The sequence below is a fragment of the Protomyctophum bolini genome, assembly GCF_963924005.1.
Source record: "Protomyctophum bolini genome assembly, chromosome: 20".
NCBI lineage: Eukaryota > Metazoa > Chordata > Actinopteri > Myctophiformes > Myctophidae > Protomyctophum > Protomyctophum bolini.
In genome coordinates this window covers 13634392-13659212 of record NC_137881.1, presented here as the reverse complement: position 1 = coordinate 13659212, position 24821 = coordinate 13634392, and the positions used below count along the sequence as shown (strand labels likewise).

Here is a 24821-nt window from a genome sequence, read left to right as displayed (position 1 = left end):
GGGAGAGAGAGCACGAGAGAGAGGAGGCATGGAGAGAGAAAGCAAGAGGGAGGGGGGGAGAGAGCACGAGAGAGAGGAGGCATGGAGAGAGAGAGCAAGAGGGAGGGGGAGAGAGAGCACGAGAGAGAGAGGAGGGTGGGAGAGAGAGATGGAATGTGTGGGAATAGAATTGGCTAGAGTCCCCCCAAGATGACACTAACAATCTGTCACTGTGTGCGTGTCTAGGAGCTCACAGACCAAGAGCTGTGCGCCGAGGTGGGCCCCTGCATCACCGTGTCGGTGGCTGAGAAACCCCGTACGCCCATGAAGAGCAGCAGGAGTGAGGGCCAGACCCTGCCTTCTCCCAGGTAACGATGGACACCCAGACAACATCAAACTGACAGACACTATACCAGTGGTTTTCAACCAGTGGTCCTCGAGGAGGTTCCAGGTGGTCCCCAGCTAAATGACGGAGAGTTGGTAACAAAATGGACCCTTATTAGAACTTTGAAACGAAATCATTTGGTTTCATTTCACGGTCACAAGAGTTAAATGATTGTTAAACATCTGCATTACTTAATTTACAGGAAGTCTACACAATTAGAGAATGTAGAAGAATTGTTATTTTGACGTTTGCCAAAAGCATGGAATTGTAGACAAAATCTTATCCAACGACGACAAAATATTCTTTCGTTTTGGGTCTGACTCTAAGAGGCTAAATGTCATCAAATGGTGGCCCGTGGCTCAAATGCCAAATAAATAATGAGCCTTGAAATTAAAAGGATTGAAAACCCCTGCTCTTTACTATGCATATATTTGACAAATGCCAATACCCTGAGGAGCATAGAGATGGACAATGTTCACTTTTTGCGTATATACCATACGCTGGTGGCCCCAAGTGGCAACAAGAGGTAACTGCTTTGATACTGCTGAAGATGTTGCACTAAAATGAATGTACACTGTGTTGATCAGGTGGAGATGTTATGTTGATAAAGCAGTGGTTTTCAACCCTTTTCATATCAAGGCCCATTATGTATTCTATATTTGATGAGATTTAGCCTCTCAGATCCAAAACTAAGGAATATGTGCACATTTCCATGCTGACGTTGGTACATGATTGATTCTTTATTTAAGTGTCATGCTTCCGAAGAAGCCCAGCCCATATGGACTTACAGGACACTTTTTACAGTTTACATAAACAATGACAATAAACCGACGGTTTGCAAACAATGATCAAGTGAATACCAAACTGACTAATGCACTCCAGATCCTTACAAGGCAGATTACATAATATACCGTACAACATAAAATACCATAAAATAAAATACACCATTAGGCCTGTAACAGGAGACACATGTACCTACTTGAAGAGCTGGGATTGTCTTCTACTCCAGGCTCTAGAAACAAACTGGGCTGTCCTAAATACTTCATTATGAAATAACCAGTCTAACTTAACTTCTGACCATCATCTTCCCAGAATAGATCAGGATTTCTTTGTTGCATTGCCTCAAACAGTGGAACCCTCAAATCATCATACAGGGTACAATAAAACATAAAAGAGGCCACTCGGTGGCGCGCTATGAGCTTGTAGGTCTGCTATTTTTGAAAAATCGAAGAACGACTGACATGTAACATAGCTTTTTCAGAAGACTGTCAGGCGATTTTTAGAATCTGATCTCAGGTCAAAATGGGTGTCCATTTGGTTACCAACTCTCCATCATTTAGCTGGGGACCACCTGGAACCCCTTCAAGGACCACTGGTTGAAAACCACTGTGATAAAGCATTTCTATCTTTACATGAAAGCGGCTTTATTATTTTCGACACACTGAATGATGAGGTCCAGCAGAGAAAGTGTTTTCATTCTTGGTTGCATGCCGCTTAGCGCGCCGGCCGAAGATAGCCCGATCTACAAGCTCACAATTAAAGCGTTGCATCGCGACCTATAGTGAGCTTGTAGATCTGCCATTTTATGTGCTGGCAATCTAAGTATAAGTATCAGGCATCACAAACAATATAGGGTTACCAGCTGAGAACAATTTAGACAGGTATAGGTGTTGGGTTTTGTTTGGTTGAGGGAAAAATGAACCACTAACCTATGACTCCCACCACACACACACACACACACACACACACACACACACACACACACACACACACACACACACACACACACTGACACACAGGTTGGATGGAAGCCACACCCCCCGACAGAAGCATGGCAGCACCCCCATGAAGGAGAGACAGCTGTCCAAACCGCTGAGCGAGAGGACTAACAGCTCCGACTCGGAGAGGTCCCCGGAGCTGGGACACAGCACGCCGGTACGCACACACACATGCACGAACGCACGCACGCACGCACGCACACAAACATTTTTAATTTGAAATTATTGGACACAAAAAATAGCAGATGCACAAACTTGGGAAACTCAACATCAACTGTTTGAGGTACAGATCACACGTACAGTCCAGCATTTGAATGCACAACCCACTTCCAAAACATGCATTTCTCTCTTCCTTTAAAATCCTTTATTCACAGTTGTCACTTTTCATCCATTATATGTGAGCTTAACGGAAAGAAGACATCACAGCCTTCCCCACACAGCTCATTAGACCACTGAGAGCTCATTAAAACACTGCCTTGTCTTCCACCTCTCACTCTCTCTCCCCCTCTCTCTCTCTCTCTCTCTCTCTCTCTGTGCTCTGTAAGTAAAGAATGCGGAGGGGAATGTATGACTGGGGGATAAATTAATTATGGATGCTGTGACGGGTCATCTGAAAATTATCTGTGTCACAGTCTGCAAGGTGGTAGTTTGTTCTGTACTGTGTGTATTTATTGTGTGTGTGTGTGTGTGTGTGTGTGTGTGTGTGTGTGTGTGTGTGTGTGTGTGTGTGTGTGTGTGTGTGTGTGTGTGTGTGTGTGTGTGTGTGTGTGTGTGTGTGTGTGTGTGTGTGTGTGTGTGTGTGTGTGTGTGTGTGTGTGTGTGTGTGTGTGTGCGCATGCATGCATGCATGCATGCATGCAGGTGTTGAGAAAGGCTGTGTACGATCAACTAAACCAGATCTTGCTGTCTGAGTCTGCGCTGCCAGAGAGTCTCATCCTGGTGAATGGAACCGACTGGCAGGGACAGGTAAACGTGTGTGTGTGTGTGTGTGCGCGCTCACGGTTTATGTACAGTACATACAAGTTGTTTTTGCACCACTGGTTGAAAAACCACTGCTGTAGTATGATCAAGCAGTAGGGCGTCAAATTATGAAGAAACACAAAAAGTTTAAATATGGACATAAGAGGTTTTGATTTTAGAGGGTATGTGCGTGACATCATCATCATACCCGGAAGTTAGGCGCAAACGCCTACTGACTGAGTGGCAAAAAACTACTTTCTGGCCTTGACGGCACATACATCCACACAGAAAAGTTCTATTTAATTGCATTAAACTCACTTTACCACTCCATTTGCCATTGACTTTATGCATGCGCATACCTTCCATAGATGTGTGTTATGTTTAGTGATTGATTACGTGTCTTTGCGTGCGTGTGTGTGTACGTGTGTGTGATGCAGTACGTGGCAGAACAGCTCCAGGCTCAGAGACATCCGGTGGTGTGCACATGCTCCGGGGCAGAGATTCAAGCGGTGCTGTCTGCTATTCTCACACGCATCCAGAAGTTGTGAGTGCTTGCATTACACACACTTATTTTTAACACTTTTTATGCCCTGGAATTTTTCTAAATAAAGGCGCTAGAGTGCCCAGCAGATGAGGCAGATTTTACTCTGAAAAGCCCCGCCTTTCATTTACCCCCAACACCGGGAGGTGTAATGTCCCATTACTACCTCACGCTAATAAGTCTAATCTCTGTCTAGAAGCGTTAATATTCCAAACAAACTAAAAATTAGGACAGAACATTGCCGTTCTGATCAAAACCATGGAGAGCGCCGTAGATTCTGAGAAAATAGACAGTTGGGCCGTAAACCAAGAAATCTTAGAGAAGGAAAAGACGCCAATGTCATGGTGTCACGTGACTGGACGCCAGGGCTGCGCCATGACACCCCCCCACGCCCCCATGTGCCAAAACTCGCATCGGAAGTTCGATGAATACATGGGAGTGGATGGGAGCCCGCTGGACATCTTGTAAACAAACATTATTTATGAACGATAGCGACCTTTGTCATATAATCGGTCCAGGAATATACAAGAAGACATATGACAGGTTGTTTTCCGAGTGGGTGTTTTTCAACTTGCGAACCATGTAATTTTATTGAGTCATCTAAAGGGAAAAGACGACAAAGTCATTTTCTCTACCTTGCAATTCAAGCCGGTACATTCGTCACTGTGTCAAATCTGCTGGGAATGCATTGGAGTGAATGGAGCCGAGTGGACAAGCACATAAACAAACTATCTATTTCTGAACGATTGAGACCCTTGTAAAATAATCACTTCTGGAAACGAAAAGAAGACATATAACACATTGTTGTCTGCTGTGTTGCTTTTCGATTTGTACACTGTAATTTTATAGAGCTATCCAAAGAGCACAAATACGTTTCTGAACGTGAAGACTGTCTGCAATTCCAGCTGGCAGATTCGTCACAATGGGTGGCAGAGTACCAAATTGAAGCAGACATTGACTGCGGTGGAATATTGAAGTAAATGGAGCAAAGTATAGACAAGCATATAAATAAACACTTTCTGAATGATTGAGACCATTGTAAAATAAACGCTTCTGTAACATAACATCACACATTACTTTCTACTGTCTTGAAGTCACCACCAAGTACCCAGTGGTCTAGGTTTACTGGCGCCCACCTCCCCCTATTTTCACACTGTGTAAAGTACCGTGCCAAATTCAAATAGCCACTACTTTGCATAACAGCTTTAAAGGGATTGTGACATTTAAAACACATTTTTGTAGATATTTTGTGTTCTTTGGCTTTTCTTGACATCAATTTCACCAAAAAAAAAACAAATTTGAACATTCAGTGTATTCTCCGCTGTCTGGACTTTTGTGAATAATTATGCAAATATGACTCGTGGCTTGGACGGCGGAGGCCTACGTAATGTAAAGCTAAACCCCGCCCCCTCTCCTCTGCTCCCTGCCTACCAATTCTACTACCCGCCCCCCTCCTCTCCTCCACCTGATGCTCTCCTCTCTTCTTCCTCATTCTGACCGCGACTTTGTTTCAGTATAATAATAATAATAATGGCTTCTAGAGAAAAAGCAATCTGCTCCGTTGTCGGCTGTGTCAATCAACACAAGTCCTTGCACTTTCCACCAACTGGCCTAGATGAAGATTCACGCTCTAGGTGGATGCATTTTATTTTTGACGGTAACGTTCCAACCAAGTTGTCAAAGAAGCGACTCTTTGTGTGCGCACATCATTTCACCCCAGAAAGTTTTTCAAATCTCGGACAAGTTCAGACTTCAGAGTGGATTTGCAACCAAACTTTTTATGAACCCAGGAGCAATACCAAGCATTCGTGTCCCAATCCCAACTATAAGTATTTATACTGCAATGATTTGTGTTAACTTGTTGTGCAGTACTATTTGAGTGGACTCACAATAAAAAATCAATCGCCTGCAGCACTCGAAGTGCTTCATGGTAGCCTACTTTTAATTTATAGTCAATCACTGCCACTACCCGCATTAGCTGTGTGTTTGACTATTATTAATCTTTGATTCGTGGCGTGCACCAGCTGTTGTAGATTGCATGTGCTCATTATTGTTCTTGTAATGCGATACAGTGGAATAGCAACGCAGCCAACGCTCGTGTGATATAATCCACGTTAAAAGTATGGCGAATAATGATAGGCTATAGTCATTGAGTATGATATCGATGACGATGACATTACACAAGTTTATGTCGACGTGGTCGTGGGGTGAGATATTGCAGGAGTTTCATAGGCGCGTTCGGAAATAGCGCACCGAGCCCACTGGCACTGTGCAATGCAAACTAATAGGCGAGTGCGCTCCGGTGCGGTATTTCCGAACGTGCCTTATTTGTTTACCAACTGTTGCTCGTACGATGACGTTGAATAGAGAATACATGTTACAAAGGGAGTCTACCAACGCGCCTCAAGCCTAAAACGGCTGATCCGGTGCTTCACAGGTGCAGGGACATCAAAGTTGCAAAAGGAGAGGAGACTGGAGCAACACGGACATTTAGAGCCTTTTACGTTTCGACCTTGCGGACGGTCGAAACGTTAGTCGTTTTGTATACTCAGCACCTTAATAAAAGGCTCTAAATGTCCGTGTTGCTCCAGTCTCCTCTCCTTTTGCAGCAGAGAATACATGTTGTTGTCCATCCCCTCAGTACATACATGCAGTGATAGTCTTATTATAAATAACATTTTATATAAACTATAAACAAATAGTTATAAAAGGAGAAGAAGTTGCGTGCGTTGGCACTGGCAGCGTTGCTATGGCTGAGATGCTGTGAACTTGTAAAGGAAAAAAAAAAGAACAGTCCCTTTCTCTGAGGGGGGCGGAGAGGTATGGAGGGCTTGAGGGGTGGGGGGGGCGGAGCTGGGTAGTGATTGACAGGAAAGGGGGAATTACCGACATCTACAGGCTAAAATAATGTGTTTTTCTATGCCTTCTCAGGATGCATATTACATACACACAAAAACTCCTGGCAAGAAATACTGGAGTGTTCAAAAAAAGTTCAAACTTTTTAGACACGTTTGAAGGACCATGGCCAAGACTTTTAATGTTGTTAAAATTATGTTAAAAATAATGTCATAATACCTTTAACTGTTTATACCTGATCGGTGACTGTGACTGTGAGCGCACGTAGCCGGTAAGCATGCCATGCACACTTGACTTTAACAGCAGTGTGGACTGCTATGGCTCCAGTAGGCTACTGCTGCTGTGTGGTATTCTCCTCCATCAAATAAACAGTTACAGATATATTCGTCCAAAGCAAACCTTTTAGTTTCGCTAGTGTGCAGTAAGGATGTTTGTCTGACCATTCTAAGTCTACTTTTGTGTTTTAGGCTTAGGCTATGCAGCTGTTCTGTGTGCATGCCGCAATGCGCACATGCACGCATGTGCGTGCGTGTGTGTCACGTTCCATGGTACCAGTACAATTTCATTTAGCCAGTCATTCATTCACATTTAACTTGAAACTGAATAAGGCAATGTCTGGAGTTGATAGAGCAAGCATTAACTTCTTTAATAAGGTATGCCTATGCCTACTATTTTTTCCAGGGACACATGACACTTAAATCGTTTAATATTACCTCTACATTTCACATGCAAATATTATACTTTCACTACAATTATTAGTTATTACTAGACTACTATTACGTTATACTACTTAAAACTACTGTTGTATTATACTAGGCAGGTTGGTCCTAAGGCTACTGTTAATTTGCGTATTTATTCTGAAACTTAACCACTTGTAGAGCATGTTACATTGTGATACTGCTAGGCAACTTTTACTTTAGTGAAAAAAAGTATTTCATCAAACACCACTGACTTGTAATATTGCAAAATCCTTTATTCTCAACATTTTTAAAGCGTTATTTAGTTTGTAATGTTGATGAATTAAAAACAATATAGGCCTATGGGCTTTTGAAGGCAGGATTGTGAACCCAATACTGCCTCCAGCTGGCGGAGTCAGGTTAAGTCCATGCAGCCCAGAGCCGTACTCTGTGCTCTTTAAATTCTTGATAAAAATTAAACAGTTAGCAAGTCGAAAAACACCCAGTCGGAAAACAATCTGTGATATGTCTTCTATTATATTCCTGGACCGATTATATGACAAAGGTCGCTATCGTTCATAAATAATGTTTGTTTACAAGATGTCCAGCGGGCTCCCATCCACTGCAATGTATTCATCGAACTTCCAGTGTGAGTTTTGGCACAAGGGGGTGGGGCGCAGCCCCTGCGTCCAGTCACGTGACACCATGACGTTGGCGTCTTTTCCTTCTCTAAGCTTTCTTGCCGTAAACAAGGAAGTGAATGGTTGCGCGCATGCAGCGCAATACATGTCAGAGAGTGCTGCACAAGGCGTTGCCTATAGCAATGGGAAACTGTCAAAAGATTTTAGTGATCCGGTTTTATACCATTAAATAAGACCTAAAGGCGTCCCCAGACGTCCTGGGCCTCCTACGGGTGTAATTATGAAGACGTCTGGGGCACAAAACCTGTGAAGTGTTATTAGTAGTACTGATGCATGTGCAGATTGCACACGCGCACGTACCGTACAGCACGCACGCATGCACACACACACACACACACACACACACACACACACACACACACACACACACACACACACACACACACACACACACACTCATCCATGATTTATGACTCTTACAGTGTAAAATGTAATATACCCCCACCGTGCCCCACGCATCCGGAAGCTTTCAGTGTTTCATCATATGCACACGCAACCCAAACACACATACTGTATGACTCATCTGGTATGACGCACACACGTGTATCACACACACACACACACACACACACACACACACACACACACACACACACACACACACACACTCAACTAGACATAGAATTTTAATGTCATTACTTCACTTTTAAGATGACTCGGTTTCCTCCTGAATGTCTCTCTCTCTCTCTCTCTCTCTCTCTCTCTCTCTCTCTCTCTCCTGCCCACTGATCTTCATTCTATTGTCCTCCCTCCTTAAGGTCTTTTCAGACGGGCAGCGACTGACCGACGCGCCTTGTAATTCATTTTCAATGAGAGACGTCTGCGTTTATTTTGGACGCGCAGAGAGGTTGTGGGGCGATTACCCAAACGTATTTCCGTGGGCGCGGTCCCGTGAAATTGTCGCGTCCCTCATGATGAGCAGACCTGACATTGATCCTGCGTCACCCGCTCCCCCTCTGAAAGGACCTTTATTCTCTCGTTGTGTTATCCAGCTTTAACGTGCGGGCGGCAGTGGCTCAGGGGTAGAGTGACCGGATGGGAACCGCAAGGTTGACAGTTGGATCCCGGGCTCCCCCAGAGATAATGTCGAAGTGTTAAATAGTAAATGCACCATTTACTATTTAATGTCTTGCTGCACCACGTGCTGTTTACATTTCTTTTAAGATATTTGTTTTGGCTTTTCCTGCCTTTATTGATAGGATGAAAGTAGACTGACAGGAAATGGGGAGAGAGATGGGGGTAAGACACGCGGCAAAGGCCGTCGGGATCGGGAGTCGAACCCGCGGCACGCCGTCAGGCTGGCTCAGCACCCTAGGTGCCCAGACAGTTGAGCTAACCGTCCGGGCCTGCTGTTTACATTTCTGACTAATGAAGTATTCAATCAAGTCCCTAAATCATCTCTCTCTCTCTCTCTCTCTCTCTCTCTCTCTCTCTCTCCTCCTAGCTGTAACTGTAACTCGTCCATGCCCCGGCCAGTGAAGGTGGCGGCGGTGGGCAGTCAGAGCTACCTCGGAGCCATCCTGCAGTTCTTTGTCACCCAGCTGGCCAACAAGACGTCTGATTGGCTGAACCACATGAGGATCCTGGTGGTCCCTCTGGGTGAGAGAGAGAAAGAAAGAGGGTTCTCTCCCCCTCCCCCCAATTATCAACATTGGCCATCATCGTTTAAAGGGTCACTTTTGCAAACCAGATCTTATTTTAATGATGTTTGGGAGACAAGAAACACTTTCCTGGGGTTTTTATGTGGGTAATTTGTGTCATTAGATATTTTAGTATTTTTAAGTGTCTGTGATGTCATGGACTCACTGCTGGATTACTACAATCACCATAATGCTTTGCTGCACTCACCTCACCTTGTGGAGAGGGAGAGGGCTGTCTTACTGAGACAACATGTAGTCCAGGAAGGAAGTGAGACCAGTGTCCATGACATCACTGGCACTTTGAAATATACATTGTTTTTTAAATATCTAAAGACACTATTACCCACATAAACCCCCCAGGAAAGTGTTTCTTGTCTCCCAAACATCATTAAAATAAGATCTGGTTGCAAAAGGTTTTGGTAAACGGTTACTGTGTAGATGCGGAGATTTTCTAAAACGAAAAGGATCAGTTTATAAAAAGATACCTGTGTGCGTGTGCACAAAGCATTATTTCTGTCTTTCTTTTCATTCTCTCTCTCCCCCATCCCCCCCCACACACACACACACCAGGCTCCCATCCTGTTGCCAAGCACCTGGGCACTCTTGACAACCGTTACAGTTCGGCGTTCCTGGACGGGGTGTGGAGAGATGTGTTCAGCCGCTCAGAACCTCCACAGACAACAGGTAACACACACGCACACACGCACACACGCACGCACGCACGCACGCACGCACGCACGCACGCGCACACACGCACACACACACACACACACACACACACACACACACACACACACACACACACACATTTTTTGTTATTTATTTTATTGTTCATGGGCACCTAAGGATACACATGGCACCTCCTCCTCCATACAGACAAATTGCCTACAGAGCAGTATTTGGCAAGTTGTTTGGCTTTGCTCTTTGTCATGCCAGCTATTATTAGGCCATTCGTGGTCTAAATATCAGTATGATGAATCTACATCAATACCCAAGGTTTGTTATGTTTCCAAGTAATGGCTGGTACTTAGAATGTTTATCTTGGAATGCCTGGTCCATGTGCAAATCAAAGAGACCTCCAAAATCAGGACTTCCTTGTCAAACACACACACACAATTTACAATTTACAATTTAGGCATTTAGCAGATGCTCTTAATCCAGAGCGACTTACATTAAGCAAGAACAAAAGCATGGGAATACATCACATAAAAGCATTTATCATGAAACATGCGTAGGCTAAGAAAGTAACAGTGGAATATCTATATAATGAAACTATACATATATACTACTATGCTATACATATGGGGTACACACACACACACACACACACACACACACACACACACACACACACACACACACACACACATGAATGCACGTACAGTCGCACACACACACAAGAATGCACCCCGTTCTCCCTAGGCCTGTAATGTATAAAATAAATGAATGTTCTCTCCCCTATCTCTCTCTCTTCTATGTTGTGTTGCGTACAGACGTGTTGGACGTAGCAGGTAGAATCAGCCAGTACATCAGTGGATCCACGGTTACTCACCAGCTGCCTATCGCTGAGGCCATGCTTACCTGCAAGCACAGGACGTGAGTGTGGACGCACGCACGCACGCTCAACACACACACACACACACACACGCACACGCACACGCACACACACTCGCACTGTGTTTTCAAGCTTTCACAGACCCCACATGGACTTTCATTAGACCGTGAATGGCAATAGTTGAGGTGCATAGGGATATTTTGCGCTAATTAGTCTAAAAGAGCCGAATTGTGCACAGATGTAGCCCAGGGCATGCTCTAATGCTACATCTGTGCAAAATGTGGCGCTTTTAGACAAATTAGTGTGAAATCACCATTCTCTCTGTCTATGCTCCTCTACTACAAGGCAAGGAAACTGTATTTATACAGCACCTTTTTATACAGTACACCAACGCAACTCAAAAGTGCTTCACAGAATAAAAAGGGGGGTGCTCTTGTCGTCGTACATCATCCAATACAAATGAATATACTTCTTCATGAATTAATTTGTCAACTTATGTTATTGTAACTGAATTTATGTGAATGGAGAAAAGGAGATGGAGAATAAAACAGATACAATTAAAAGGACAGAAAGAAAGAAAATAGATAAAGATAAAGGAGCATATATTATACAGTATAACAAATAAAATGTAATAAACATAAATAATAATACTAAAAAATAAATAATAAAAAGTGCACAGCTCATTTCAAACCCAGGGAATGCCTATAGCTGTCCTTAGCATCCATTCATTCATTGGGTGGAGAAAGCAATGTTTAAATAAATGTGTTTTTAACTTGGACTAAAAACGGCAAGGGTTGTCTCTAATGCAATCTGGAATATTATTCCAGGTTTGTGACGCATGGTAGTGAAATGCTGTTTCACCATGTTTTATTCTAACTGTGGGAACAAGCAGTCGGCCATGCCCCAGACGACCTAAGGGGTCTACTTTATGGGGTTCATATGGCTCTAGTCACTGTGTCTACCAGTACAGTAGCTCGGCCCAGAGCCACAGAGAGATTGGTAGGCAAGTAACAACATTTTAAAACTGTCGAGTGCATACTTGCTTGTTGCACACTAGTAGGCCATAAATGGCCAACTAGTGCGCAAGCAGAGCGCGCAAGTACTTTCGACCGCTGTAAACTGTGAAATCTCAGTATCTCTGTGAAGGAACGTTTGAAATGTCTAATTATTAGGTGTAACTATTTGCTACCTACCAACTTTATGCATGTAAACACTTAGTATTATTAAGTATGGTTCAAGTTTCTATCTATATAAGAAATACAGTTTTATCAATTTAGAAATATTCTGGATCCCTTTTTAGTTTTTCAAAGAAAAATAAATCATTGATATGTGATGGGGAAAAAAAGGTATATAAACTGAATTATTACTAATTATTTTATTATTTATTGTAAATTGTCAATTGTTTTAAATGTATTTCATCTTGGACTATAGTGATATTAATACTAAATCGTGATCAGAGTAATATGTGTCTCTAACTTCAATTTCTGTATACACACCATGTAATCTGGTCCCAGCAAATTGTGCCTGATTTGCTGGGACCAGATTACATGGTGTGTGTATATGTATAACTAGCTCTCAATGATGACGTAAGAAATATGTGGATTAAAGGACCCAATGCCATAGTGTAATTGGTCATGTATGTAATCTGGTCCCAGCAAATCAGGCACAATTTGCTGTTTTATTTGCATACGCATCAAAAGTGGCGGGTTGGCTGGCACGGTGCATACGAGCCGGGCGAAACTATTACTTTCGCGCTCTGCTTGCGCAAGTAATCAATTCTCTGGGAGACTAGCTGGTAGCCAATTAATGTAAGGATTTCAGAACTGGAGTGACCTTTAGACGGTGAATGGCCTTTTGAATGGTATAAATTCAATTAAATTGTCTAGATCAGTGGTTCCCAAAGTGGGGTCCGGGGACCCCCAGGGGTACCTGAGGGAGTTCCAGGGGGGACCCATCTATTTTGTTCATGTTCATAAAGTGCTAAAGTGTTTAAAGCAGTGGTTCCCAAAATTTTTCATGTCAAGGACCCCCAAATTGACACTACTTAGCCCGTGGACCCCCATTTGAAAAGATATGCCAGGGACCCCCATAAGAGAAGACGTCTACATTTAGACGTCTACAGTTAGACGTCTACATTTAGACGTCTACATTTTGTTCATGTTCATAAAGTGCTAAAGTGTTTAAAGCTAAATGTAGACGTCTACATTTAGACGTCTACATTTAGACGTCTACATTTTGTTCATGTTCATAAAGTGCTAAAGTGTTTAAAGCTAAATGTAGACGTCTACATTTAGACGTATACATTTAGACGTCTACATTTAAACGTCTACATTTAGACAGTGTCCCCCTGAGTGCCTCCCCAGTGTGCCTCCCGAGTGCCTTCCCAATGCCTCCCCAGTGTGACCCTGAGTGCCTCCCCAGTGTGCCCCTGAGTGCCTCCCCAGTGTGCCTCCCGAGTGCCTTCCCAGTGCCTCCCCAGTGTCTCCCCAGTGCCTCCCCAGTGTCTCCCCAGTGCCTCCTCAGTGCCTGCCCAGTGTCCCCCCAGTGTCTCCAATAGCAATACAAGAGCAATAATACAAATTAATCTTAATGTATTAATCTTATTAATTAATTAATCTAATTAATAAATTAATTAATCAAAATTGCGGCCTGTGCCCAGCACCATGCCAAAGCTTTTTCCTGCAGGAAACACTGCTTGTGGTTGTAAATATATTGTTATCCGTGTTGCGAGGATGAGAGGGTACCTGGAAAAATATCTACCCCAAAAGGGGTACCTGGTCCAAAAAAGTTTGGGAACCCCTGGTCTAGATGACATACTGTACAGTAGCTGTATGTGAGAAATAGAATCATGGTAGTGAAACAGTCATAATTATTTTGTGATTCAGTGTTGTCAACATCAGCAGATTGTACAAGTTTGTACATCTGCTATTTTTTTACATAATTTTGAATTCTATACTGGATCACAGGAAACGTTGAGGAAACTCATTCTCTCATTTATCTTCCTCAGGCGAGATGAAGACTCATACCAGAAGTTCATTCCCTTTATTGGAGTAAGTTCTCACTCAGGAGGGTGTTCAATCGGATTGATTGAATGAATGAATGATTGATTGATTGATTGATTACTTTATTGGAAGAAATGTAACACATAATAATCATGACATGAAAAATATCAACAAAATTCGAATCATCATAAAAAGTAAAAAGAAAAAAAGATATGTACAGGTTGGGGGAAAAAGAAGGGACAAATGAAGGTTGTTATAAGGAGGTGGGGGTAGTCGCTTGACTAAGGGGGCAGCAATAATTTCCTCTCCCTTTTGGCCTGCTGAAAGGTGGATTTTCAGGCCTGTTTTAAAGGCCACCCCAGTGATTTGATTAGACCAGTGGTTCCCAAAGTGGGGTCTAGGTAGGGACAGCAGGGTTCCAAATGAACCCTGCAGGTCTAGTAACTCTGAGAGTGTACAAATGGAATGGAGTTATGAGGGGGGGGGGAAAGATACCCAGATGAACGGAGGAAGTTATGTCATTTGTGGTTTCAGGTGGTTAAGGTCGGCCTCATTGAGTCCGGTCCATCTTCAACAGGTTAGTGTACACCATTACACCACAGTACATACGAAAGACTTGTAATCATTTATTTACAAATTTTCACATTCAGGTATATGTTTACATGCATTTTAGAATGCAAGCTAGCTGTCCTCACAAATACTGTACTGCATACAGTGTTGTTTTGTAATGCTTGTTCCTCCCAGGTGATCCAGAGGAGGGGGGCGTGGCGGTGAGCCTGGCTGTTCCGTCCACATCCCCCCCCTCCCAGGGCTCCCCCACGGGGGGGATGATCAAAGAGAGCGCTACCCCGCCCCCCTCCCCCTCCATGGGCAGCATACTGGCGGTGCAGGGGTAAGACCACGTTCACTAGTTCCATTGGAAATAATAATAATAGACTCCAACGCCTGCTTCCGGTCTCCTAGAAGCTTACTCCACGCAGATAACGGGAAGTAAACCGGAGATGGCATGTCTTACTTTTTCTTTAAAAAAGTCTTTGACTTAACTAATTTTGCTGCTAAGGACAACGTTGGACGAGTCATTACGCTTTGCTTCCACGTTGTGACTTCATTGAATATTTTCTCTCCGTCCACGCTATCTTTAGCGACATTTGAGGTGATCATACAGAACATTGATGTTTTAGGAGCTCAATAAATAATCACCGCGACCTCGCGGTACTATATTAGCGCTTCTGATGAAAACAAAAGTATCTACCGGCTGCCCTGGAAATGATTGATTGCTACCTCCGATTCACCAAATCAGCTAGTGGCTCTTCAAAATAAGGGCTTACGGCTAAAAAGCTCTATGGTGGCAGAGAAGCGACTAAACTTGACCTTAAAAAGTGTGTTAAAGTGTTAACACACTTCTACTTCCTGCCTGTGGCTCCTTCCTGTCCTGTCCCCCAGAAGCCCCAGCATATCCCCCGGTGTGGACGCCATCGGCCTCCAGGTGGACTACTGGCTGGCCTCACTGGCCAGCGAGAAGAAGCGCGACGGAGGCGAGCGGCGAGAGACGGGCTGCAGCAGCAAGAACACCCTGAAGAGCGCCTTCCGCTCGCTGCAGGTCAGCAGGCTGCCAGGCGGGGGCAGCAGCGAGCCACAGGCCCAGGTCACCACCATGGCCATGACCGTGGTCACCAAGGAGAAGAACAAGAAAGGTGAGAGAGGAGCTTCCCCGTTTTTCCTACCCGATTTCACACCAGTGAGGGGTGGGAGGGGCTAGCCCACACCGGCCGCGAATATTTGAGCAACTTTAGTTCAACTTTGATCCCTCTTATCTATCACAACAATTTTTGGGGCAAAGTGAGTGATATTGACACAAAAAACATAGTTCCAACAATACAAATTACGCTAGTTTCGTGAATTAATATACTTTTAATGTGTGGCCCCAGTGCCCCCCACAAAATGACCGGAACTACTTAATATTTCACCAAAACCAGTGCACAACTCCCACCACGGGACTCGGGCAATCAATTAATACAGTTGCAACTACTGGCAAGTATTTCATACATTGGCAAGTATTTCATACGAATCGACTTCAAATTACTCCTCACCACCTACAAGTCACTGCACAACCTGGCTCCCTCCTATCTCTCCGCTCTCCTCGAGCCACACGCCCCATCCCGCTCCCTCAGGTCCAGCGATGCCGGCCGCCTCAAGGTTAAAAAAAAAGAAAAGGAAAATCCCTGGTGCGACAGGGCCTTCTCTGTGGCCGCCCCCATCCTCTGGAATGCTCTCCCCAAACACATATGAGACTCCCCCTCACTTCCTACCTTAAATCTTCACTGAAAACCCACCTGTTTAATTGCATTTCCAAGCTGATGTGTTTTTAAACTTGTTATGTGCGTTTTATTGGTTTCTTTTAATATTTTTTTTTCTAATAAAGTTGTCCTCTTTCTTGTTCCCCCCCCCCTGGCCCTCACACATGTAAAGCGTCTTTGAGTGTCATGAAAAGCACTATATAAGTCCCAGAAATTATTATTATTATACAACTTACGTTAAACATTTCTGAACTATCCCTTTAAGCCTCGCCCACAGCTGTTGTTGCATGATAATGCGGGAGGGGTTAGGGGAGGGCATGATTTTATGGTGTCACTAAAATTGTGTTATTTCTATTGGGCCCTTTGACTCCAAGGCTTTCAGCTTTCAGAAAGAAACCAAAAATACACAGGGAAGACATATTTGAATATTATAACCACACCTGGGGGTCTAGTAGACTAATGTTAACTCCATAAACCTAGACACATACAAAACAGAAAACTGTTTCTCTATTCATCTCTCTCCCTCCCACCCTCTCTCTCTCTCTCTCTCTCTCTCTCTCTCTCTCTCTCTCTCTCTCTCTCTCTCTCTCTCTCTCTCTCTCTCTCTCTCTCTCTCTCTCTCTCCACTTCAGTTCCCACCATCTTCCTGGGGAAGAAACCAAAGGAGAAGGATGTGGACTCTAAGAGCCAGGTCATTGAGGGCATCAGCAGACTGATCTGCTCCGCCAAGCAGCAGCAGACCATCCTCAAAGGTATAAGCACAGTGTCTGGACTGGTGCTCTGCTTTAGGGATTCCGTCTATTCAGGACGGTGGGAGTGCACAGGCGATGGAGACCCACCAAGAGTTCCGTCGAGCCAGCGAATATAACACTTCCGGTTTACTTCCGGTTGTGAGGGCTTAAGTCTTAAGACCTCGTAAATAATGTAAATAATAAGTAATACATTTATTATAGGTAGTCCCCAGCTAAATGATAGATAATTGGTAACCAAATGGACCCTTATAGATCGTATGGGTCCATTTGGTTTCATTTTACAGCACTCTCAAGAGTGCTGTAAAATGAGTTTTCTGCTTTCCTGGTATCCTAGTTAATTTGTAGGACTAAATGGTTTTCTTTGCACTCTACTCACGTGACCATTTTTAGCCCATTGGTTCTCAAAGTGGGATCCGCGGGATAAAGCATCACAAATCATTGAACCACTTTATTCATTTATACATCATTGGCTATATTCACAAACTTGCAGCACGTCACTTGAAAGTGAATAATTGGGGGCACGGTGGCACAGTTGGTAGTGCTGTCTCCTCACAGCTAAAAGGTCCTGGGTTCGATTCCCGCTCGGGACGCTGTGGGTGCTGGCGGCGTGTTTCCTCCTCCACTGAATTAGCCTGTCATTTATTGACCGTTTGTTAGGGTTCATTCCATTTACTATGATCTTGCACTGTGTAAGTCACTCTGGAAAAAAAAGCTAAATGCTAGTGTGTGTGTGTGTGTGCGTGTACTCTTCGTTTGTCCAACCAGTGGCCATAGATGGTGTGGAGTGGAACGACGTGAAGTTCTTCCAGCTGGCGGCGCAGTGGCCCACGCACGTAAAGTACCTTCCCGTGGGACTCTTTGGCTACACCAAGCCCCCCTCCTAGGGGGGCTCTGTTGGCACCAGACCTGACCTTCCACTTCCCCTTCCCTTCGCCCCCCGCGCCAACCAACCAACCAACCCTGTCACGCGCACACGCAAAAAGAGACCCCGCCGCCTCTCTGCGTGGCCAGGCAACATTGGCGTTGGCCAATCAGAATTGGCTGCAGTAGTGTTGTTTTTTTTGTTGAGGGATGGATGGAGGGAGAGGAGGCGGATGTCATGAGTTGCGCAGTGCTACTACTAGTCACTTTAATGCCCCTTACTGTGTGTGTGTGTGTGTGTGTGTGTGTGTGTGTGTGTGTGTGTGCGAGGCACGTTTATCGGGCTTGGTGGGGAACAATAGCACAATTTTATTAGGGAACTGCCATTTATCCACCATCGCTGAAACACAGCAGTAGCATGAGAAACTCCCCCAAGATTTGATTTGGAAAAACCCTCAACTCTCTGCACATTTTGAGCCTCCCAACCCCGACGAGGGTCATGTAATCTGTTTATTCGTGAACCCGCCCCATGCAGCAACCGTGAATCCAAAACATGCATGTCCCGAACTAACTGACTAGCATACCACTCACGACACGTGCCAGAAAAACTGTAACACACACACGGCTATATAATCATTTTGGGAAAAGAAAAGAAACCCCCGTAAATGTTTGCATGAACCAGTGAAAAAAAAACCCCAATGAAAATGGCTACTCTCTCTTTACGGTCTTACCGGTATATACAATAAGAACAAGAAACAAAAAAAGAATTTGCATGTAATGCATACAGAAACCCAAGCCGCACAAGTGCATTCAACAACAACTATAGTTTAGCCGACATCTCTTGAAACCTCATCAGTAAAACCAACTCTTTATTTCAGGGACTAAGTTCCAACATTCTTAAATATATTTCTTGTACCAAAAGAAGTCAGTTGGACAAGGTGTATCAATATTTAAAAGGGGTTTAAAAGTGTTGTTATTTTTAACTAGTTAAACTATTAGTATAGGCTTCCCTTCAACCAAGTGTTGTGGATCATGCATGTGGCCTGTGTTTTTGTGAAGGGGGGGGGGGGGTAAAGTTGGTAACCAAATGTACCCTTATAGATCTTTAACTCTTGAGAGTGGAAAATGAAACCAAATGAACCTGGAAGGGTCCAGTTGTTTTAATTTTACACTCTTGTGAGTTCAATTATTATTAAACATCTGCATTACTTAATTTCCAAGAAGGCAATAATTGTTATTTTGATCAACATTGCCTGTTATCTGTCATGTGGTACCAACATCAATACAGCACGGAATTGAGGAAAAGCCTTATCCAACGATAACAAAATATCCCTTAGTTTTGGGTCTGCAAGGCTGAATGGTGGTCCGTGGCTCAAATTCTGAGTAAATAATGGGCCTTGACATGAAAAGGGTTGAAAACCACTACTCTAGGTAGGTCTGCGCTACTGTAGTCTGAGTAATTGACAGCATACATTCAGGTACAGTGTGCAAACGGTCAACATGGCCAACAGTTGACCAAAGAAATAACAGGCCACCCGGGAAGGCATATGTTCCTTCCAGGGTCACTCATAAACACCCAATTCCGGTGTGTTCATTTAACACTAACACACTTTAAAAGTTAAACAATTACTGGTTTTATCACAGTACGTACAAAATGTTCCTATGTGATTCCTGTACAATGTAAAAACACGTGGATTGGAACACTACTGTACTATTGTACATTACAGTACAGTAGGGTGTCTCCCTCCCCTACTAAAAGCACAATGGCATTTTCCAGCCTGCACACGCCTCCCTCCGTCCCTTTTTAATCCGCAACAGGACTGGCAGATATCTCTTCTTAATCCGTTAAAACCTGAGGCCCTCTCTACAAAATGCCTTCTAAATTCAGTGGTTCAGTCCCCCTCGTCCCCCGTCACGAAGTGGCATTCTGTGAGCTTGTATATCTGCTATGTTTGAGAACCACTGTACCAACTGTTCTAAATGCTGAGAGTTTTCTGAAACGCTTATGTTGCTAGTAGCTAAAATCACACAGATGCTTTCTTTCCCGGTTTTAATAGCTTAACCAGTGGCTTGCGGTTATGGTTAGGGTTTGTTTGAGGTAGGTTGTTGTTGTCGGACCAACGACTGATCGGAACTTAGCACTGCACCTGCTGCAGTGGTCAGATGGGTGGCCACCACCCGCCTGAGGCCTGACCACTGCACGCTGCAGTGGTCAGATGGGTGGCCACCACCCGCCTGAGGCCTGACCACTGCACCCGCTGCAGTGGTCAGATGGGTGGCCACCACCCGCCTGAGGCCTGACCACTGCACGCTGCAGTGGTCAGATGGGTGGGCACTGATCCACAAAATGGTTGAGAACCACTGATTTTAAACCACGACGGTGGCTTTACTTGGGTCAAAAATATAATGGCAAACCTTTCGGTTTACTTGGACTAAAAACTGTATGCTGATTTTTAGACTTTTCAGCAAGTGATTTAATCGGTGGCGTTTTTCTGCAAGGAAAATCAGAATGTTGACCCAGGCTGGTTACATTTAGTGTCTAGAATAGATTATCTAAGGTGTTGTAAAGTGTGTGTGTGTGTGTGTGTGTGTGTTAAAACTACAGAAAAAAAAGTTTTTCTGCCACATTACAAAGGACATACATTACCAAGTATGTGCCATTGATGTATTTGAGTGTGTGTGTTGGTTTCTTGACAGCGTATGTTTGATTATGTGGTCATTTCTCCATGTCAATGTCAAACCTCTGCAGTGTCCCTTATGTTTACGTTGTAGCCTGACATGAGCCCACTGCTTAAAGGGATCGTGACATCAAAAAACGTTTTTGTAATTTATTATTTTGTTTGTTTTTCTGAGCTCAATTGCACCGAAAAAACCTGAACTTTTAACATTCAGTAGATTTTCTGTGGTCTGGGGTTTTCTGGCTCAAACAAGTGCTCTGATTTGCCTGTGGACTAGTGTGAGGTAAGAGTCCACAAATCCCAACGATTTGCCAGGGATTTTTCCTGTTTTCTTTGCAGCGCAAAAGGCTTCAGAACACACAGAGAAAACCCCCAGACCACAGAAAATCCACTGCATGTTCAAAGTTCAGGTTGTGTGGGTGTAATTGAGGTCATAGAACCTAAAATAAAAATAAATGAAAATGAATGTCAGGAAACCTTTAATGTCACCATTATGAGCCATATCCACATGTATGAGCCCTCCAGAGAAAATTAAAAAACAACTATACTTCTAGTCTAGTACTAAAGAAAATGTCAACGTTATCCAAAGATTTAGACTAAATTTGTGTGGGAATTGCGTGAAAATCAAAGAATGTATCGGGTCCATTATTGTAGCACTAGCTGAGATATTATTTCGTCACTGCTGTAGTACTGTATGTGAGGTGTTTCAAACGCAATGTTCTTCTTTGCGTTTTAGTGAAAGCAAAGACGCTGAGTTCTGTAGTTCTGCCTTTTGTCACTTCCATAGAAACACTCCCCTTTTACTTAAGCGACATATTGGGAGTGTTTTATAGTATTAATGCCATTTTTTTTATTACATTTGATTCAATTAGATTAGAAGGGGTTTTCTCTACCTTGATGTTACAGTGTTAAGCTTGTGATGTCTGAAAATGTCTGTTTCTTTTTGACCCAGAGAGTTTGGAGTTTGACTGTTCTGCTCATTCAAATCATTGGTTTATTCACACTTATACTGCTTATCACTGGGTTTTACCGTAAATACCGATTATTGCAAAAAGATATTTGAATGTGTGGTATCTTGCCTCTTTTTAGACTGATCTTGGGACATCAGTGGAAAACTTTGATATATTTTATTCCTAAAGACGTTTTTTGACAGAAGGCTAAATGTGCTTAATTATACCCTTTGTCGAGCCACACAGATTAGTACTTTGTTGGACATTGGAAATGATAAAAATGTAAAAACGAAAAAGAAAAGAGTACAATAATGCTTGTTTTATATATCGTTTTATATATACTTTGTCGTACAACAAAGTATAATATAAAACGGGGTTAAGTGCTTTCTCCCTAAAACCACATTATCAACAGTTAAAGTCACTCACTGTGCTTGGGATACATGGTCCAACTCTTTTGTAACCAACCGAAACGGCTGTGTCAGTAAGACTCAGTCTTGAAGGCAGCCCTCTTAAAAAAATGTCTGTTCTTCTATTTCATCCCCGCTGACCACCAGAGGCCATGCTTGGATGGCTATTCGGCATTCATAGAACCGTAGTTGTTGCATAACTTTAGTTTTGGTGTGTGTTTGTTCATTTGTTTTTTAATATGACACGGTTAAGGGCTTGACAGACTCATAGTCTTAACAAGGGGGGCTTGAACCCTAATAACGTCATCTAAATCAAGATTGTACTATTCATTGCAACTTGGTTGTATGGTTATTACATAAGTATAGTGGAGCGCTGTTGTTACTGCAGTTTTTAGTCAGTTTTGTTCTATTCATAACAAAGTGAGGGTCAGAATATGAAGAAATTCATTCCAAAATGAGAATTCTACCTTTTGGGAAACAAACAAACAAACAAACGCACAAAAAAAAACATATTTTCTAGAAAATCATGTTAATGTTGGTATACTGAAAGAAAACACATGATTACAGCTGTGAGACAGCTTTTGTTACCAATGCGCTGTGCTTTTGATTCTATCAATCATTTGTGATCGTGAAGTGATTTTGAAATCTTCACTGGTGATTGTGTATCTATTTCAGGACTCTAAATTGTATAGGCCCACCCATTGTTATATAATTTTAGAATGAAACCCTTTATATTTTATCTCCAATTTTAACCTTTATATGGTTTGATGGCTACCTGACATCACAGTTTGCTAGAAGTGACCACTGCTCCTAGCATACACGTTAAAATCCCGAGTGTTCATTCTGAATGTGCAAAACTTTACCCGAAAGGGATTTCACTGTATGTTCTGGAGAAAAAACAAAAAGAGATTAGGGATGGGACGATATGAGAAAGATGTGTCACGATTATTGTGGCCAAAAAATAACAATATCGAGATAATAAAAATATGCTTAAAACTTAAAATGCCACTTTTGTTAACCACTTTATTCCCCAGTATATCCCTATTCTGGGGGGGGGGGGGGGCATTCGCCAATCTGCAAGCCAACGTGTTGCAACGTGTTATGAGCAGCTCAACAATATGACGGAGGCAATTTCACGATGAAAGAAAATGAAAAACGACTCATGAAAAACGATAACGATTATCGCCCCATCCCTATACTCTTGATTCAAACTGCTCTTTGCGTTGTAGCTGTGTTAGGGCCGATTCATACTCCTGTTTCGGCGCTGTAGTGCCGAAATGATTTCGGCTCGTCAGAAAATTTCAGTAGCACCGAAGAGCCGACTTTAGGACGGTACCCGCCCCCCCGAACCTAAAATGACGTCAAATTGTAGGCTCTACAGCGCCGAACCGACTTTTATTCGGCTCTAAAATAGGAGTATGAATCGACCCTTAGACTGATTATTGTAATAATGGCGATGTGAAAACTGTTCTAGTCCTTGTCATTCTATTATGAGCTGACATTGAAGTAGGATTAAATTAGTCAAATTATTTTTTAAAAGATAAGAAATCACTGCCGAAAGTAAAAGTGTGTTGAAGGAAAATAAGTCAAAGTGACATCACCCAAAATGGAGACGGGGGGGGTGTGAGATATAAATGTTGTATGTTTATGTTGTAATTTTGGGGTGATAATATTATGTGAAAACACATGAACAAAGGAATTTGTGGCCCTATCTTGGGCACGCCATTGCCCTTTATCCCTAAACTTAATTGCCATATTTTATTATCTTGAAAAGCATTTTAAAATAGTTCAATCATAGCCGATCTATACATCGACATGTTGTGAGCTTGTAGACCGGCTATTTGAACTTGTTTTAAAATGTCTTCGAAAATAGTAAAAACAATGGCAAATAAGTTTAAGGTTAATGGGTAAGGGTAGACTGTATATACCTCATGCCAAAGTCTTCGTTTGAACCACTTATGCCCTGTTTTGTACTTCGTTGTACGATACCGTCGCATGGCGAATATAGCCAAGGCTCATAGATGGGGCTGTTTTCGCTATATTTTCCGAATTCTTTTGTAATACGACGCCTATAATGACATGCCCCAAAATAGGGACACCCAGGATGAAAGTGGTAACTTTTTTTGGGAGGATTCGGTTGTATTCAGTATTGTCTTATTGCTTCGACACCCGTCTTACCCCCCCCCCCCCCCCCCCCCCCCCAGCATTGTTTTCATAATACCTTCTTTTCTATACACTGGCTGTTATACATGTAATGTCTTGAACTTGTTCCTGCGTGTCGTACTGTACCTGTATCGACGTGTGGCGGTGGTCCTTAATGTTCTTGACTAGTCACGGTTGTAAGACGAGGAACTGTTTGATCGATCAATAACCCCCTTTCTAGTGATCAATAGTCCCATCTATGTCCTCCGCACAATAGCAGACATTTTCTTTCCGATGGCAATTAGTCTTCTATGCCAGGATTCCACAAGCTTAGCCCCCACATTGTACCCTAATCTCTTGAGGGGAAATGTTTTGTCTTCATTCACTTTGCTTGTAAATTACAGCCCTTAGTATCCTTGCAGGGGAGCTGTTTTGCGTAACAAAACGGGATAATTCTTTTGCTTGATGCTTCTGTTCAACTCAGAATGGAGCATTTTAATAAAGATTCTATTAGCTTGTAGACTAGGAAGAGTATTTTTGCACATGCCATTGTCTCTTCAGATACAGTCTTCAGCTTTCTTGCCTTTTGCCTATAATAATATTAATAATAATAATAAACTACAATGCTTGTACATAGTGTATCAGAATAGTACTTGTTAT

At 43.0% G+C, this 24821-nt stretch overlaps 1 protein-coding gene across 2 annotated transcripts in view; it reads left to right on the top strand.

The window, feature by feature from the left end:
• Positions 1-23055, top strand: part of pacs1 (phosphofurin acidic cluster sorting protein 1) — a 106599-nt gene extending 83544 nt beyond the window's left edge. For both annotated transcript variants that reach the window (XM_080792654.1, XM_080792655.1), the window contains 13 exons: positions 226-347; positions 2164-2299; positions 3004-3108; positions 3540-3646; positions 9322-9476; positions 10088-10201; positions 11011-11113; positions 14080-14122; positions 14609-14651; positions 14819-14966; positions 15518-15768; positions 17004-17123; positions 17889-23055. In XM_080792654.1, coding sequence (XP_080648780.1) covers positions 226-347; positions 2164-2299; positions 3004-3108; positions 3540-3646; positions 9322-9476; positions 10088-10201; positions 11011-11113; positions 14080-14122; positions 14609-14651; positions 14819-14966; positions 15518-15768; positions 17004-17123; positions 17889-18007 — 1566 coding nt within the window. In that variant the 3' untranslated portion in view covers positions 18008-23055. The remainder of the gene's footprint in view (positions 1-225; positions 348-2163; positions 2300-3003; positions 3109-3539; positions 3647-9321; positions 9477-10087; positions 10202-11010; positions 11114-14079; positions 14123-14608; positions 14652-14818; positions 14967-15517; positions 15769-17003; positions 17124-17888) is intronic.
• Positions 23056-24821: the final 1766 nt, after the last annotated feature.